The sequence below is a fragment of the Henckelia pumila genome, chromosome 3 (genome assembly GCF_033568475.1).
Source record: "Henckelia pumila isolate YLH828 chromosome 3, ASM3356847v2, whole genome shotgun sequence".
In the NCBI taxonomy this organism is placed as follows: Eukaryota; Viridiplantae; Streptophyta; class Magnoliopsida; order Lamiales; family Gesneriaceae; genus Henckelia; species Henckelia pumila.
In genome coordinates, this window is record NC_133122.1 from 165,524,608 (window position 1) to 165,541,908 (window position 17,301).

Below are 17,301 nucleotides of genomic sequence, written 5' to 3' on the forward strand. Positions count from 1 at the left end.
TCACATAACCTTCAAAGCAATTTCACGATTAGTGTATATTTTTCCAAGAGAAATTAATTCACAAATAATATTGTTGAATCTTTCGTCAAACTCAGTCATTGTTTCTCCTGGTTTCATCTTGACGTTGTCAAACATCTGTATTGCTATAGTGAGTTTGTTTTCTTTGGTTTGGTCGTTCCCTTCGCACAGTTGAGTGAGTTTCTCCCAAATTTCTTTGGCGGTAGAGAACGCCTTGATTTTGCTAAACATATTTTTGTCCAGCGTCTTGTACAGTATATCTTTGGCTACGTTATCAAGATTTACTTTCTTCTTATCCTCAGTAGTACACTCCATTCTGGGTTTCTCGACCATCTGTGGTTCTCCTCTTGTTATGGCTACAACATTGTTGACTTTGAGAATCTTCATGGGTCCGTCAGTGATAACGTACCACAGGTCATCATCTCGAGCAGAAAGATGTGCCTGCATACGAATTTTCCAGTCATCATAATCTTCTTTAGAGAACATAGGAATTTTATTTAAATAAGTCATGATGAATATCAGTAGCTAAATAGAAAAACCCTCTCTGATACCACTTGTTGGGGATTGATAACGTGGGTAGAGGGGGGGGGGGTGAATACACAATAATGGTAGTCTTTAAAATCTAACGCAATATGGTTGAGTAAATGTTAGTTCACTCGACCGGTTTTCTTTTAGCCTGCTAGAGATATAAGAGCAACTAAGATTAGTGCGGAAATAGCTCTCAATATGCTAGATGATATCCATGAAATGATGCAATGCAATAACGTAAGTAGACACAGATATGTTTCTTGGATGTTTGGAGCTCAATATCCTACGTCACCCCTTCTTCCATCTCGGAAGTATTTACTAGAAGACTTTGGTTATTACAACGTCTTGCAATACACCCGATCCAAGTTAGGACTTATCCAATGCCTAATATGGAACTCCTAGATTCATAGTGATAAGATTTAAAGCTCTTATCAAACTTTTCTTCAGATGGTGATGATGATTGTCTTAGTTTCTCGAGGACTTAAGACTTCTCAAATCCTTGTATCAGGTAGCGTTCTTCAAACGATATCTGGATTTGAGCAACCCTTGAAAAGATCTCTTCGAAGATCGGATAAGGCTGTTTAAGCTAAGGGTTTTCTCTTTGAGCGGTTGAGTATTCAAGATAGGTTCGAGAGCTCAGATAGACAGATTCTCAATAAGCGTTGTTGTGTTGTGTTTTCTGTCTAGAAAGGCTTTGATATATATAGCCTTTGTTTTCAACGTCTTTCTTCTTTGTCCAACGGTAAGATTTCCCTACTGATAAAGTTTTCTGAATATTTCGTATTGGGGGCGCCTTTAATTGTCTATTCAATGTGTCGCTCACATTGAATGCTATTTAAGGCTTTCTCACTTTATCAAATGAATCCTTAAATGCTTCGTCCTTTTGCTTTTCAGTTGTCTTGTCACTTTCTGAGATCTGGGAAACTGTAATTTCGAAATGTAGCGTGTAGCTTTCTGTATTTGAAGTTCGGTAGATATCTCAGTCGGTAGGTATGTCTTTGTTTCGTTTGACATACAACTGTTTTGCATTATTCGTTGGTTGACAAGCTTTAGCTGACGTCGGTAGATATGTCTTTGTTCGGTTGACGTACAACTGCTTTGCATGCTTTGGCTGACGTCGGTAGATATGTCTTTGTTCGGTTGACGTACAACTGCTTTGCATGTTTTGGCTGACGTCGGTAGATATGTCTTTGTTCGGTTGACGTAGATGCTTATACAAATAAATGACGGCCGACTAAACAACAAAGTATTGTTTTGTTATCACCAAAAGTCAGGATTCAACACCATGGATTTTCCTCTTCAGCCTCTCCTTCCTCGCGGGTTTTTCTGGTTCATATATTTTTTTCTCACCAAGCAAACATGGAGAAATAGTTTTTTAAAAAAAAGCATGGAGAAATAGCAGTTAGAATTCGAGGCTCTGCCACATGGAGAATCCGGTGAAGAAGATGGGTATAATAAAAATCTTTTTGTTTTTTTAATCATTTAAAATCAGGAACATTTTGGTAATTGAGTGACCATAGTCCATGATACTGTTCATTGACTAATGCAATCAACGGGAGATGAGCTTGACATTTTGTCCCATTTGCACAGTGTTTTTAATCAATCCCAAAAGATATCGGGCCGCTAAAATCAAAACAAACATAGGTTTCTTTAACAATCCAGGCTTAATCAAGCTTACCAAACTGGGCCTAAATCGAGTATCATACATTCCCAATAATATTGACACCCAATAAATCCATTTTTTTAAAAAAAAAAAAAATACAAAAATCATAAACATATATTTATTCAAAACATATAATACAGATTATTGCTTACATTAGTTTAAATAATTAGTTGTAAACTAATAAGCGTGATTATATCTAAATTTGGATCCCAAACTAGAAAGACATGAGAAATGAAGAAGTTGGTAGGGCTTGAGAAATAATTTATAACATAAACTTTCGAAAAATAAATAATATATATATATATATATATATATAGAGTTTTGATCTCACGCACTCTAGGGTGCGTGGGGTTCCACGTGCACTCGTACCCAAAACAACTTCGATTGCCTTGAAATTTTCACGGTAGGATCGTATCGAAAATACGAATCCAACTATATATCATATGATATGAATTTCAATCTCAGTGGTCGGAAATGGGAAGATGACCATAAATTAGGTAAATCCGTCATCTTCATATTTCCGAACACCGAGGTTGAAATTAATATCATATGATATATCGTTGGATTCAAATTTTCGAGACGATCCTATCGTAAAAATTTCAAGATAATCGAAGTTGTTTTGGGCACGAGTGCACGTGGAATCCCACGCACCCTAGGGTGCGTGAGATCAAAACTCAATATATATATATATATATATATTATACATATAGTTTTTTGATATGTTTGCACGAACATCTTACAAAGATTTAATACTGATGTAATATAATTGGACTCACTTCTAGTGTTTGAATTATAAAATTGGATTCACTTAGGTTGTGTTTGGATAGAAGTATTTCAAATTCATAGATTTCAAATAAATTTTTGTTGTTTAGATAAATAACATCATAAATATCAAATCCACTTCTTTTATGTTAAATGGTCATTCATGATAATTATGATGGTTTTTAACTTCATCCAATAAAGTGGTGATTTGAAATCCAGTTTAATCCATTTAACTAATGTGTAAATAATCAAATTATGAATTTAAGATTTCTCTATGTTTCATTGTTAACACTAAAATTGAGACGACTCTAACTTCCACTTAAATAAATTAATAAAAAATGCGGATTTTAAAAAAAAATTTGTCATGACTTGTTTGTTTCTACGTAAAGCCACATGTCTCAACTCAACAATCATATAAAAAAATCCATCTTTAGTGTATCCTTTTCGTGAGAAAGAAGGGGTGACATAGGAGTTTGATCTCCGAACATCCATAAACATATCTGTGTTAATTTACTTTACTGCATTACACTACTCTCCATCTTTATCACCTAGCTTAGTGAGAACTGTTTCCGCACTATTCAAAGTAGTTCTTATTTATCTAGGAAGCTAAAATAAAAATCGGTTGAGTAGACTAACATTTGCTCAATCACCGTGTCTTTTAAAGTAAATTAAGTTTTATAAGTGTGTATGCATCCCTCCTCCTCTACACACACTACCGATCCCCAACAAACCTATATTGATCTTGAATTGATATTGAATGTTGTTCTTATGAGGAATTGATCTGGTCTAGACGATTGAACTAGTCTGGTAACGATGATTGACCCGAAAAGGCCAGACTAGTTTCACCTTAGTCAAAATTTAGTCCGATTGAAATACTAATCTGATAAGAGATTTTTTATCATCTTAGTATTTGTTTAGATCAATTATTAAAACTATTTATGTAATTCATCGATTAAGTCATTGGTTTTGTTCAAAGTTCCCAAATGATTTTAGGGGTGACAAAAATTTCCGAAATCCCGATCCTTCTCGAATCCCATCACATTCTCGTCCCCAAAAAATCTCATCCCGACATTTTTCCGACTCGAATTTTTGGGATTTTTCATGTCCCGATTAATATCGGGAGAGGGATCCGAAATAAAACTTTATTCGACGGGATTCCCGACCCGTCTCGAAATAAAATTATAATATATTTTATTAATAATTTTATTAATAGATTGAGCTAAATATTATTGTGTTTCAACTCAAATAATAATTAATTTTGGACTTAATTCGTATACTTGTTTATTGTTAAAACGATCGAATATTAGAATCATAAAATGACATTTTATTTTTGTGTATTTTTTAAAAAATTAAATTAATAATTTAATTAATTTATATTTTTAATTATATAATTAGAACAAATATGTAGAATAAGAGATGCAATTTGACAATCTATTTAACAAAATTTATCGTGTAATATGTATCTAATCATTTTATTAATAATTATCCGATGCACAATATGATGTTCTTATCTTGACAAAACCTTGAAGCATTATCCGAAATATTTTAATATTAAATTTTTTAAGTTTAATATTTATTTTTTATTTAGAAATATAAATTTCTAAATAGTAATTTTTATAAAATAATCACTTTTTTTTTTGAACGAAATCTTGAAAATGAAAAAAAATTTGGGATTTCCTCTCTCTACCCGACGGGATCCCGAATATTCGGGTCCCGAAATGTGTCGGGTATGAGATCGGGAGAAAAAAAGTCTCCTGATTCTTTTCGGAAAAGAAATTGGGTAGGACGGTTACGGTACGGGTCCCGACCATATTCTACCCCTAATGATTTGCTTATGGAAAGTTTGATCTTGTTCGAGTAGTTTGCTTTTAGAATCGTCATCACCAAAATTTAGATTTTACTTTAACATCATCTATATTCAAAATCATATCATAATAATTTGCGTATTATTTTATTTTTGTTAAATGGAAAAATATATGAAAACATAACTGAAATTTGAATTATTACTCAAAATGACGAGGGGGTATATTTGAGTTTCATATGTTTAATATTTTAATTTTAATATTTAAAACTGTAATGGTTATTGTTGTTGTTGTTGTTATTATTATTATTATTATTTGATTAATATAATTTAATAGATATTACTATCACACGAATTAAATTACATAAAATGCAATTGAAATTTTTTTATTATATAAAATGCATCAAAATTTGATTGTAATTTAAACTCAGATTTGTCAAATACTGTTTTAAAAAAAACTTTCCATTTAATCTAAAAAATCATCACAACTTCTAAAAAATAATTTCGAAAGGATAAAGGAGTGTGTGCAAGTTTCAACCTCTAAAATTGGTTAAGAAAAAAATACATAATCAATTATTTTAAGAGATTAGCAAACATTACTTAAATTTAAAATGTTTCATGAAATGGACATATATAATTAAACTTGTTGATCTTGGCAAAAATAAAATCAATCGCGGTTTTACCTATATATATCCATAAGAATGATAGATCCGACCTATATTTATAATGAAACTTTTGACAGAAAAATTAATATTTTTTTAAGAATCAGTGGCAAATAAATCAATTTAACAAAATTGATATATTTTGAGAACATCTCTTCTATATCTATATTATCTATACTATTATATAAAGGTTGAAGGCCTTTGAATAATTGTTTTTTTTGTGTGTCATGAACACCAAAATTATCTTTCAATTTTATACTTTTAATTCACATTTTTCTCCACTTTTTCTCTCTACCTTTTTTAATATATTATATTCCCAATAACTAATTTTCAACTCCTAAATAATATATTATTTCATAAATAAAAAATCATAAAATATCATATATTATATCACACACGCAATTGCGTATGCTTCTATCACTAGTTATTATTATTATTATCTTATTAAAGTTAAGAGGTTGGTATGAACAAATCCCTTACTTTTATTTTTTGATAACCATGTAATTACAAAAATACTACTTTCACTTTTTTTTTTTTTTTTTCCCGATATCTATTTACAAAATTTCCAATTTTCCTTTCACTGTTTGTTTGTTTGTTCGTTTGTTTTTTTTTTTTTTTAATTTTCAATTAACAAAATTTTCATTTTTTCTTTGAAGGATGGGCTTGAGATGAATGACCAAGATTTCTGGGCTCATCATTAAAAACGAGAGGAAGCCCTAAACATGAGCTTCGTCTCCAGCTATCTCCCGCCATTGATGACCATCGTCTTCTCCATCCATCTATCCAACCCAACCCAACGTCATATCAATCGCTGTATGAGGACAGAACGGAGTTTTCTACTTTGCTTCAGCGGAGCTGGTTGCCAACTGAGATTCAATTGCTAGAGTTGGACGAATTGTGAGACTTAGGCCACCACATTTAGTCCTGTGAGTTTTTTTATGCCTAATTTCTGCTATTTGATTGACAATGGCTAGAGGGCGCTTGCTTTACCTTTGTTCCCCCAAGAACATAAATCTATTCGTGGTTATTTCCAATTGTATCCGCCATTTTCACCCTTACCCTTTCCCTGCGCCTCTAATTCCGAGGCAATCGCAATCTTGTTCGACCAACTTAGCTCAATTTAAAGCACATGGAAATTTCTTTAATTTCCACCAACGTTCGCTCTGCACGGTGTCCGAAACTCAAGAGACCAAACCCATTTTAGATTCAATTGCAAGTTTCCAAAGTCAGGCCGAGCCTAGTCAAGTTAGTTATGAAGAAACAATATCTGATCCTCACAGTGAAGGTTCAGAAACACGGGAAAAGGATTTGAGCTTTTGCCATATGGTTAACCGTGATCCAGCGGAAATATACAGAGAGCTTAAAGATGCACTGCATGGTGAAAAGCAATCCAGGAGTGATTGGGATACTTTGACGGAGATTTTTAAGTGTTTTTCCAAGTCTAGTTGGGCTTCCAACCAGGCTCTGGGTATATATATTGGTGCCTCAGTCTTCCCCACGGCAGCTCATAAGTTCTGTAATTTTTTCTTGAAGAGGTTGAAGACTGATTTAGTCAAGTACTTGGTGTCTCTTGGCCCTGGTAATGAGTCTGATAAGTTCTTATTCCCCCTATTTGTCGAGTTTTGTGCAGACGAATTTCAGGATGAAATTAAAATGTTCCGCAAAATGGTGGAGTCAGCTGATATGACAAAGCCAGAGTCATGGTTCCCATTTGCTAGGGCAATGAAGCGAAAGATTATTTACCATTGTGGTCCAACCAATAGTGGGAAAACATATAATGCATTGCAGAGGTTTATGGAAGCGAAGAAGGGAGTTTATTGTAGTCCTCTTAGGCTGTTAGCAATGGAGGTTTTCGATAAAGTGAACGCATTGGGTGTGTATTGTAGCCTTATCACTGGGCAGGAGAAGAAGGATTTTCCTTTCTCAAACCATGTTGCTTGCACTGTTGAGATGGTATCGACAGATGAGTTGTATGATGTGGCAGTGGTTGATGAGATTCAAATGATGGCAGATCCCTGCAGAGGGTATGCATGGACTAGAGCATTGCTCGGGCTAAAGGCTGATGAGATCCATATATGTGGTGACCCTAGTGTTCTGAATGTAGTCAGGACAATTTGTTTAGTGACTGGAGATGAATTGATTGAACATCATTACGGGAGGTTCAAACCTCTTGTGGTTGAGGCGAAGACTCTTGTAGGAGAACTTAAACATGTGAGATCTGGAGATTGTATTGTTGCATTCTCGAGGAGAGAAATTTTTGAAGTTAAATTGGCGATTGAAAAGCACACGAAACACCGCTGTTGTGTCATATATGGTGCCTTGCCTCCAGAGACTCGTCGACAACAGGCAGCTCTCTTCAACAACCAAGATAACGAGTTTGATGTCTTGGTCGCAAGTGATGCAGTGGGAATGGGTCTGAACTTAAATATAAGAAGGACTGTATTCTATAATCTTTCAAAATACAATGGTGATAAAATGGTTCTAGTTCCAGCATCTCAGGTGAAACAGATCGCTGGAAGAGCTGGTCGCAGAGGAAGTCGCTATCCTGAAGGACTGACCACCACCCTGCAGCTAGAAGATTTGGACTACTTGATTGAGTGCTTAAAGAAGCCTTTCGATGATGTTAAGAAAGTAGGACTTTTCCCTTTCTTCGAGCAAGTTGAGTTATTTGCTGCTCAACTTCCTGATATGAAGTTTTCCCGTCTCCTGGAAAAATTTGTGGAGAATTGCCGGCTAGATGGGTCGTATTTTATGTGCCAGCATCAGCATATAAAGAAAATAGCTAACATGTTGGAGAAGATTCAGGGATTATCTTTGGAAGACCGGTTTAACTTTTGCTTTGCTCCAGTTAATATTAGGGATCCAAAAGCCATGTACCATCTGTTGAGGTTTGCTTCTTCTTATGCCCAGAAGCTCCCAGTAAATGTGGCCATGGGCATACCCAAATGTTCTGCTCGCAATGATTCAGAGCTTTTGGATCTTGAGACTAGGCACCAAGTATTGTCAATGTATTTGTGGTTGTCTAATCACTTTGAGGAGGAAAGGTTTCCATATGTTAAAAAGGCTGAGACTATGGCCACAGATATTGCTAAGTTATTAGGTGAATCACTCATCAATGCATGCTGGAAGCCGGAATCAAGAAATGCAGGTAAATCAAAGCAGAAAAGTGAGGAAGATGATTACAAGAGGCCAACATCAATTATTAAACTACATCAAAAGTAAGCAATCTTAAATTATTTATGTATATGACGAGCATGGCATCATGAATTCGGAATCATAAACCTGTGTATGCTTACCGACAGGCTTATCGGTTGGCCACAATAATAATAAGCTATGCATCCTAGGAAATGGAATGGATAACATAGGTTTTTGCTTTTCTTTTGCTGATTTTATTGTGCTTTCTTAAAGAAGTTATTTGACATCAAAACAAAATGCGAATAAAGTTTTTTCTATATGCTTGTTTACTTTTCGCCATTTCAAATAATAGGCCCATGCGCAATGGAGAGGCTTGAAATTTAACTTTTTTTTTTAAATCCTTTTCCTTTTTTATTTTATATGATATGCGCATCTCATAAAATTTTGTTAACGAGAAGTAGAAGGTTTTGTGGCTGTTGTCCTCTTTACTTTCTATATCTGTTTTAAGAAATGAAATTAACATAAAATGATGGAAGATAAACCAGTTTATGTTAATTGCATAGGCTTTGTGATACACAAGTGTTGAGTCTGAGAATGTATTCCTTGGCTGATGGTTCGACTTGTGTGAAAATTAATGTAGTTGGTTTCGTACGTTGGAAAAAATTGTGGCAAACTTAGGACAGTTCTATGTTGCGAACTCAGGACACAATTTTAACGGAAACTATAGTTTCACTAATGGAAACAGAAAGATTACACAAGCAAATGACCAATCCGCACCTAGAGAATGATCCCTAGAGCAGAATATGCTCAACAGAATAAATTCTCCCTAGTCCCTCCCTAGCATGTGCTAGAACTAGAAGAAACCGTAAGCAAAATACACGCATCCAAATAACTACCCCATGCCCCCCTTTTATACTGACTCATAAAATAACTAACCCCATCCTATTTTAATTCTAACAAATGTATATTTTATGTTGTTCCTATTTGGATCCAGCCCATTATCACACATAAATCCAAACCCACTATTACACATAAAAGCCTGTAAATTCTACTTACTATAGAAAAGACATCAAAAGTTAGGTGCAAATGTGGGTTCTGGCCTAAATCAATAACTTGGATGCATTATAATGCTTAATATAGATGTCACGTGTTTCCGAAGCATTGCCTCTTCATGTTCAACCGTGCATCATTGTGCATGTTGCCAAACTACTAGTGATGGTTCAGGACTAAGAAATGTTTCATGATCATTTAATTTAAGGAGGTGGTCTAAATGGCGTGCTCATGTAATATGAAGTTTGGATAATTTGAAAGCATAATAATTGGGAAAATATTTACAACTACCTACATCCCTAAATCATGACTCATGAATGGAATGAGTGTGGTGCTCAAGATGGTATACAATCAAATTGTATAATATTTTTATTTGTTAATTTGTTGATTATTTACTAATTTTATATAAAAGATTATAAAATATCAATAAAAGATGAATAGTTGGATATTATTAAATTTGTGAGTTAGATTAACCAAAATCCTCATCATTGTATTTGAAAAGATTGTCAAATTGACTAAGGAATGTCGCTGACTGTAAGTGGAGTTTCTTTCCTGAATAATGCCGGGACTTTTAAGTTTGGATAAAATTCAATGTCACGTGTGTGAGAAAAATTCAAAATTTATGGGAATCTTTTGTAACCTTGGGTTCAATATGATGTGCTTGGTGGAGTACAAGAGTGGTGAATACTTTATAACTTAAAACTCTTAACGTTTAAATGTTAATCAAGAAGGTGCATTGAAAGTATTTGATGGGGGGGAGGGAGGGAGGGAGGGGTGGTGGACTGGTGGTGGTTTGCTTGATTCTCTGGTATGTTCTGTTATTTTTCATCTACTTTTATGTAAATATCTACTGTGTTTCAAGATTTATATTTTAGCTTAATTCATGCTTACAGTCTAAAGATGCTCAATCTTCTCTAACATCTATGAATACCAGAATCCTAACTTCAACTTATTCCACTAATCAGGAAAAGGGAAGAGAAATCGAGGACTGGACAGCATGCTAAGAATCTGACCGCATAAAATATCACTGGGTAAATTTGGTTATATTATTTGTTATTTCTCATTTTACTTTCATGCTGTGGCTCATTAATGATCATATGTGTTAGAACACCTTTCAGTGAAAAGTAGATCTAATCTGGGATATGTTTTTCTTAATTATTTTCACTTGAATGTATCTCTATGGAATCTCAGGTGTTGAAGGGTTTGAATTCTCAAAGAAGAAGGTTTTTATGTGATATTTTGGCCATGTTGTCCTCGATCATATTCCCATAAATCACTTATGGATCAGAATCATTTGGTTTCCCTCTGAATATACCCTGTTTTGGTGTACTTGTTTTTCGGGTTAGATGAATTATACTTGCTGGTGCATTATTTCTTGTTATTTACTGTCCGCCCAAAATTTTGGTTCATTCCTATGGCAAAATGTGGTCTTTAGATTCACTGGGAGGTGAGATTTGTAAACAAGAATGGATTTAACTGCAGTTGGATGCCAAATCGCTTGCTCAAGGAAAAATGTAAAATAAAGGTGTGATCTAGAGACCTTACAGGATGAAAAATTTTGATGTTAAATGTTAGTATGTATAGCTATATGCGGCTGCAACATCTTAATAGTCAATAGTGTGGGAAATTTGTAGTCATATGCCAATTCGTTTAGTTTAGGCTGCCAGTGTACTGCTTCTTTTTGTGTTTTTAATTGTGACTACTATTTCATGAAAGCTAAACGGCCATGCAATATCCTGTTAAAAGTAAACATGTATGTTCATGTTTATGCTACGAGCTCTGGTTTTTTGGGTCATGGGAAGAGGAGTGAAATATGGGAATAGTATGGAACTAGGGATGGATGAGGTTTGATTATTTATCATGGTTTTTGCTACATGAGACAAAGTAATCTTTACTTCGAATTGATGAATAAAGATAAAAGAAAAGCGAGTATTGGATTTGGCTACTTCATTTTATGTTGTTTCAAGGACATATGTTACCAGGGCCGGACCTGAGATGAGGTCTCTGCTTCAGGCCCAGCGTTTGGCAAGTGCCCCAAAATTTTGTTACATACTCATGGCAGGCTTTTTATTCTGCAGGACCCAACAATTTGAGGCTCAATCTAGTTTCTTTTCAATGGGGCTTTTGGTTTTTAAAATCCATCAAAAATCTTACCAAGATTGCCACATTTCGTTATTTTAGTTCATTCATTTCTCAAAATATTCTTTTTAGTTCTTCTGTTATTGCAAATCTGCAATTTTTTTCTCTTTCATGAATCTCGCTTGCAAGTTATTCCACCACTTTTCTCTGTTTTCCTTTACTATTTTGTGGTGGTTATCTGTTTCTTATTTTAATTAACAATCTTTTAATAATAAAAAATGTTTTTATTTAGTGAGATTGCCGATTGAGTTGTAAAGAATGAATGTGTTACAACATCTTGTTGCTTGATCCTTCTTGTTGCCTGCTTAACCATTAAAATGTATTTTTCTAAATATTCATGTTTTTCTACTCAACTATATTTATCACTTGATATATCTTTTTATATTTGAAGATATCCATTTTTTTATTTATTATAATAAAATAAGTTTAATATCTGAAATGCCAATGTCTTATTTATAAGATTTAATTTAGATGTTGATAGCACAATTCATGGCTTTTAATATAATGAAAAATACTTTTTGCTTCCAAAATAATTAGACATAATATTTACGTGATTATTTTAGACCATTTTTGCCAAGTTGTTTGATTGTTTTATGTATATTTTGAACATTATATATTATTTGATGTTTTATCTCATATTGTATATAATTTGTTTAAAAAAGTTGTCTTATACTCTAAAAAAACTCGTCTTATAAAAATAATAACCGTATTTAACTGTTGAGGCTCACAAATTTTAAATTCAACTCAGGCATGAACATTGTAGCATCAATCCTTGTGAATGCTTCTTCCTTTTCTTTCCTTTCATTTTTTGGGGGATCTTTCACATGATACTAAAAATTGCACGTGTTGCACGTAAAAATTCAATTTAAAACAAAATCATTGAATTTAGTAAATGAAAATGATAATTGCATAGTTTTATAAATCATGTTAATCACTCACATGCCGCTAATTTTGGAATAAACATTTATTACTAATATTAAGGGTGGATAATAGTGTCAAATCTTGGTTCATGGAATCATGGTCTGGTGTCTTGTTTTGTTTTGTTTTATTTTGTTTTGTTTTGTTTTGTTTTGTTTTTCTTTTCTTTTTTCTTTTTTAATTTCCTCACTTGAAATTGCAATTTAGTCCCTTTGTCTTTTTTACTTTGATTATTCCACTATTTAAAATTACAAAGTTTAGTCCTAATTAATTTTTACAATTACGGTATAACCTCATATAAATATAATCAACTCAAGTTGCAGTATGACCTTTCATTATTTTTTACAATTATGATATTACCCTCTGAATATAAATCGAATTAATTATAAAAATTGTACAAGCACGAAACGTGTGCGTCGATGCACTAGTGTTTTAAATTCTTCCTTCTAACTTTTAATTTTCGATATTTTTTTATGGTTTTAATTTGTTTTTTCCTTTTTCTTTGAATGAATGCAAATATTTTCTTCTCATATTCCATGTCAATTATTTTACCTTTTAGGGCATAAATGAGTTTGTTGATATTTTATCTTTTGGCACTATGATCTTGGTGGTTGTATAATATTCCTTTTTATTTGTTACATATTGTTTTTGATACATTGACAATTGATTTTCCAAAGCTTCAACGATAATATTTCATTATATATTTTAATAATTTATCTACTCTAGAAAGAACATTGTGATTTTCCTTGTTCAGCTCTAGAGCGTTATAGTATTGTGTCGAATCTCAATTTTGTTATTAAAAAGGTTAATTATAAGCGTGAATTTTGTAATGACTATACCTTGATCTTAACATATTCACACTGTCAAGCAAATCAGTATGTTCATTTATTGGATAGCCAATAGGAAAATAAATTTGATGATAAAATGATAATTTGATTATTTGTCAAAGTAATATAAATTTGATGATAAAATGATAATTTGATTATTTGTCAAAGTAATTAACCATGATTTAAGATTGCTTTAGGACTGTATAAATATTTACCTTCTTACAACCGACTCCGACTGTTGCGTTCGCAACCGACTCCATCTATTATTTTAGTGATTGATCTTAGGCAACTACTACATTTTTTACACCATGAGCTTCATTTATTTTTAATTTAACAACTTTAAGGCAGTAACATGTGTTTTGTATCTGTTCAAAATCGAAAAAAAAGATGTCGATTTTTGTTATATATAAACAATGACAAATGGTAATTTTACTTCTACTGATTTGTTATTAGAAGCAGTAATTTATTTAGATGTTTTCTTTGGACATGAATGCTGATCTTCAACAGACATTTTTTTCTAGTTCCTGTAAATCATATCGATCATGTCAATTTTTGTAGTTTGATTCATTTAGTCATTTTGATCCTTCAACTATCTTGGTTGTGCCTGATACACTGAAATTTTACTTGTTCGAAATTTTATTGTGCTTTCTTATAAAAGTTATTTGATATCAAATCAAAATGCGAATATAGTTTTTTCTATATGCTTCTTCTACTTTTCGCCATTCCAAATAGTGGGCCCATGCGGAATGCAGAGGTTTGAAATTTAACTTTTTTTATCATTTATTATCTCTGCATCTCATAAAATTTTGTTATTAAGGAGAAGTAGAAGGTTTTGTGCTGTGGTCCTCTTGACTTTTTATATCTGGTTTAAAAAATGATAATTAACATAAAATGATGAGAGATAAACCAGTTTAAGTTAATCGTATGGGCTTTGTGATACAAAAGTGTTGAGTCTGAAAATGTATTCCTCGGCTGGTGGTTTGACTCATGTGAACATTGAAGTAGTTATATGTGTCAAGCTTTGGGCAGTACTACTTACTATAAGATAGACATCAAAAGTTTGGTGCAAACGTGTGTTCCGGCCTAAATCAATAACTTGTGGATGCATTTATAAGGTTTCATATAGATGTCATGAGTTTCCAAAACAGTGCCTCTTCATGGTGGACAGTGCATCAGTGTGTACTGTCTATGTTACGAAACTACTAGTTATGGTTCAGGGTTAAGAAATGCTTGTAGTAATATTATAAGTTACAAAATATGATACTATTAGTTAAGGTGCTATAATCATTTAATCTAAGAATGTGGTCTAAGTAGTGTGCTAATGTTATTTGAAGTTTTGCTATTTTGAAAGTATTTTCGACAGCATTGATGAGTCGATTGATGAGTGCTGGGAAAATATCAAAATTCGAATATCTATTTGGTTTGGGTCTCATGTAGAGTTTGAGAATGTCTCAATCTTAGATTTATTAAGAGATTGGACTTTTGTCTATTGTTGATGTGAGTAGGGTCATGCTTAAACTTTTCTTGTTAGCGGATCACTTGTGCTTCTGTTGTAATTAACAGCTTTCTCGTAATTAATATAATATTGTTATAAAAAAAATAATGATTGGGAAAATATTTAAAACTACCTCCATTCCCATCATGAGTGGAAATGAGTGTTCTACTCACGATGATATACAATCAAACTGTATTATATTTTATTTGTTAATATGTTGATTATCTACTAATTTTATGAAATATTAATACAATAAGAATAGTTGATGTTATTAAATTTGTGAGTTAGATACTAAAATCTTCATCATTGCATTTGAAAAGATTGTAAAGTTGACCAAGGAATGGGGGCTGACTCTAAGTGGAGTTTCTTGGCTGAATGATAGGGGGCTTTTAAGTTTAGGCAGTCAAACCGTGTTTAAACAGTTAGTCTGTTCGATAAAATTTATGTCACGTCTGTGAGAAAGATTTTAAAAATATGCGAATCTCTTGTAACCTTGGGTTCGATATGATGTGCTTGGTGGAGTACAAGAGTGGTTAATGCTTCATAACTTTAAACTCTAAAGTCTAAATGTTAATCATGAAGGTGCATGCTCTGTGTTGGGGAATATGTCTGGTTTTCTTGAGAACGGTATTGGTCAGATTATTGGAAAGTACTTGATAGGGGGCTTGCCTGATTCTCTAGTATATTCTGTTTCTTTGTCATCTTCTTTATGCAACAGATAAATTGTGGCAATATCTACCGCGCTGCAAGATTTAGCTTACGTCATGCTTACAGTCTAAAAATACTTAATCTTCTCTAATATCTAGGCGTACAAGAATCCTAACTTCATCTTATTCTGCTAATCAGGAAAAAGGCAGGAGAAATCGAGGACTGGACAGCATGCTAAGAATGTGACCGCTTAAAATGTCATCCGGTAAATTTGGTTATTTATTTGTTATTTCTCTATTGTACTTTCATGCTGCCATGGGTGGCTCATTATTCATTAATGATAATATATGTTAGAACACCTTTCAGTGAAACGTTAATCTGGGATATGTTTTTCTTAATTACATGTATGTATCTCTAAGGAATCTCGAGTGTGAAACACGTAGAAAAAAACTTTCGTCTTTGAATCCCCAAATAAAAAAAGTTGTGTAACATTTTGGCCAAATTGTCCTCGATCATATTCCTATGAATCACTTATCGATCACAATCATTTGCTATCCCTCTGAACATACCTTGTTTTTGTGTACTTGTTTTTCAGGTTAGATGAACTATACTTGCTGGCACATTATGTCTCGTTACTTATTGTCCACCCAAAATCTTGGTTCGTTCCTACAGCAAAATGTGGTATTAGATTCACTGGGAGGTGAGTTTTGTAAACAAGAAAGGATTTAACTCCAGTTGGACACCAAATCATGTGCTCGGGGAAAAAAAGGAAAATAAAGGTGTGATCTAGAGACCTTGTAGGACAAAATATTTTGATCTTAGATGTCAGTACGCGTAGCTACATGCGGCTGCAACATCTTAATGGTCAATAGTTGGAAAATTTTGTAGTCATAATTGTCAAGTCGTTTATTTTAGGCTGCCACTGTACTACTTTGCGAGTTTGTAATCGTCACTACTATTTCATGACAGCTAAACTACCATGCGATATCACTTTAAATTAAGCACATACGTTCTCTGCTTACAGGCTCTTGTTTTAGGGTCATGGTGAGAAAAGTATGGAACCAGCTATGGACGAGGTTTTATTATTTATCATGGTATTTGCTACATGGGACAAAGTAATGTTTCACTGCGAATTAATCTATCTATATTTATATCTACGTGTATACTTTATTCTAGATCTATATACATATATAGAATAAAGAAGTACTATATAAAATTAGAGTAAAAATTATTTTGTTACGAACTATTGATTAAATGTCAAATTGGTACATGAACTAAAAAATAATTTAATCAATGGCCTATAGAGATCGAAGCAACAACACATCACGTGGATTTTGTTTATCATCTCGGTTTGCATGATTATGATTGTCAAATTTTTTTGTACATGGTTTGGACATTTCAAAAAAATACATGATTTTTTAATTTTATTTTTAATTAAATATTTAAATACAAAAAATATTTATTTTATAATATTTTTATAAATATAATAAATTATATTGTAATTGATTAATATAAATAATATTATAACATACATAAAGAGAAAAATATCATTTTATTATATATTTATAAATATTTTTTAATATATATATTTTTTAAAATATAATTTATCAATTGTTATAAACATATATATATATATATATATATATGTATTAAAA

General features: G+C 32.7%; 2 protein-coding genes across 4 annotated transcripts; one reads left to right on the top strand and one right to left on the bottom strand.

Moving 5' to 3' along the window:
* On the bottom strand, positions 1 to 465 carry LOC140889888 (uncharacterized). Its single transcript, XM_073297629.1, has one exon. The coding sequence runs from the start codon at positions 463 to 465 to the stop codon at positions 1 to 3; it is 465 nt and encodes a 154-aa protein (XP_073153730.1).
* A 5,638-nt stretch (positions 466 to 6,103) lies between these two features.
* On the top strand, positions 6,104 to 16,733 carry LOC140887190 (DExH-box ATP-dependent RNA helicase DExH18, mitochondrial). Of its 3 annotated transcripts, none has more exons than XR_012151753.1 (4): positions 6,104 to 8,652; positions 10,585 to 10,650; positions 15,845 to 15,911; positions 16,242 to 16,733. XR_012151753.1 is itself a non-coding variant. In XM_073294278.1 (3 exons), exons 1-2 carry the CDS (start codon positions 6,401 to 6,403, stop codon positions 10,637 to 10,639), a joined length of 2,307 nt encoding a protein of 768 aa, XP_073150379.1. In that variant the 5' UTR covers positions 6,104 to 6,400; the 3' UTR covers positions 10,640 to 10,650; positions 10,811 to 12,089. The 3 variants fall into 3 exon arrangements, 1 of the variants encoding a protein (XP_073150379.1); XR_012151754.1 differs by lacking the exons at positions 15,845 to 15,911; positions 16,242 to 16,733 and adding exons at positions 10,811 to 10,960; positions 11,055 to 12,089; XM_073294278.1 differs by lacking the exons at positions 15,845 to 15,911; positions 16,242 to 16,733 and adding an exon at positions 10,811 to 12,089.
* Positions 16,734 to 17,301: the final 568 nt, after the last annotated feature.

Excerpts from the sequence above, each read along its gene's own strand:
- LOC140889888 (XM_073297629.1), bottom strand. The coding sequence starts at position 465 with ATGCAGGCACATCTTTCTGCTCGAGATGATGACCTGTGGTACGTTATC.
- LOC140887190 (XM_073294278.1), top strand. The coding sequence starts at position 6,401 with ATGGCTAGAGGGCGCTTGCTTTACCTTTGTTCCCCCAAGAACATAAAT. Across the intron at positions 8,653-10,584 it reads ATTATTAAACTACATCAAAA|GAAAAGGGAAGAGAAATCGA; the intron begins GTAAGCAATCTT and ends TCCACTAATCAG.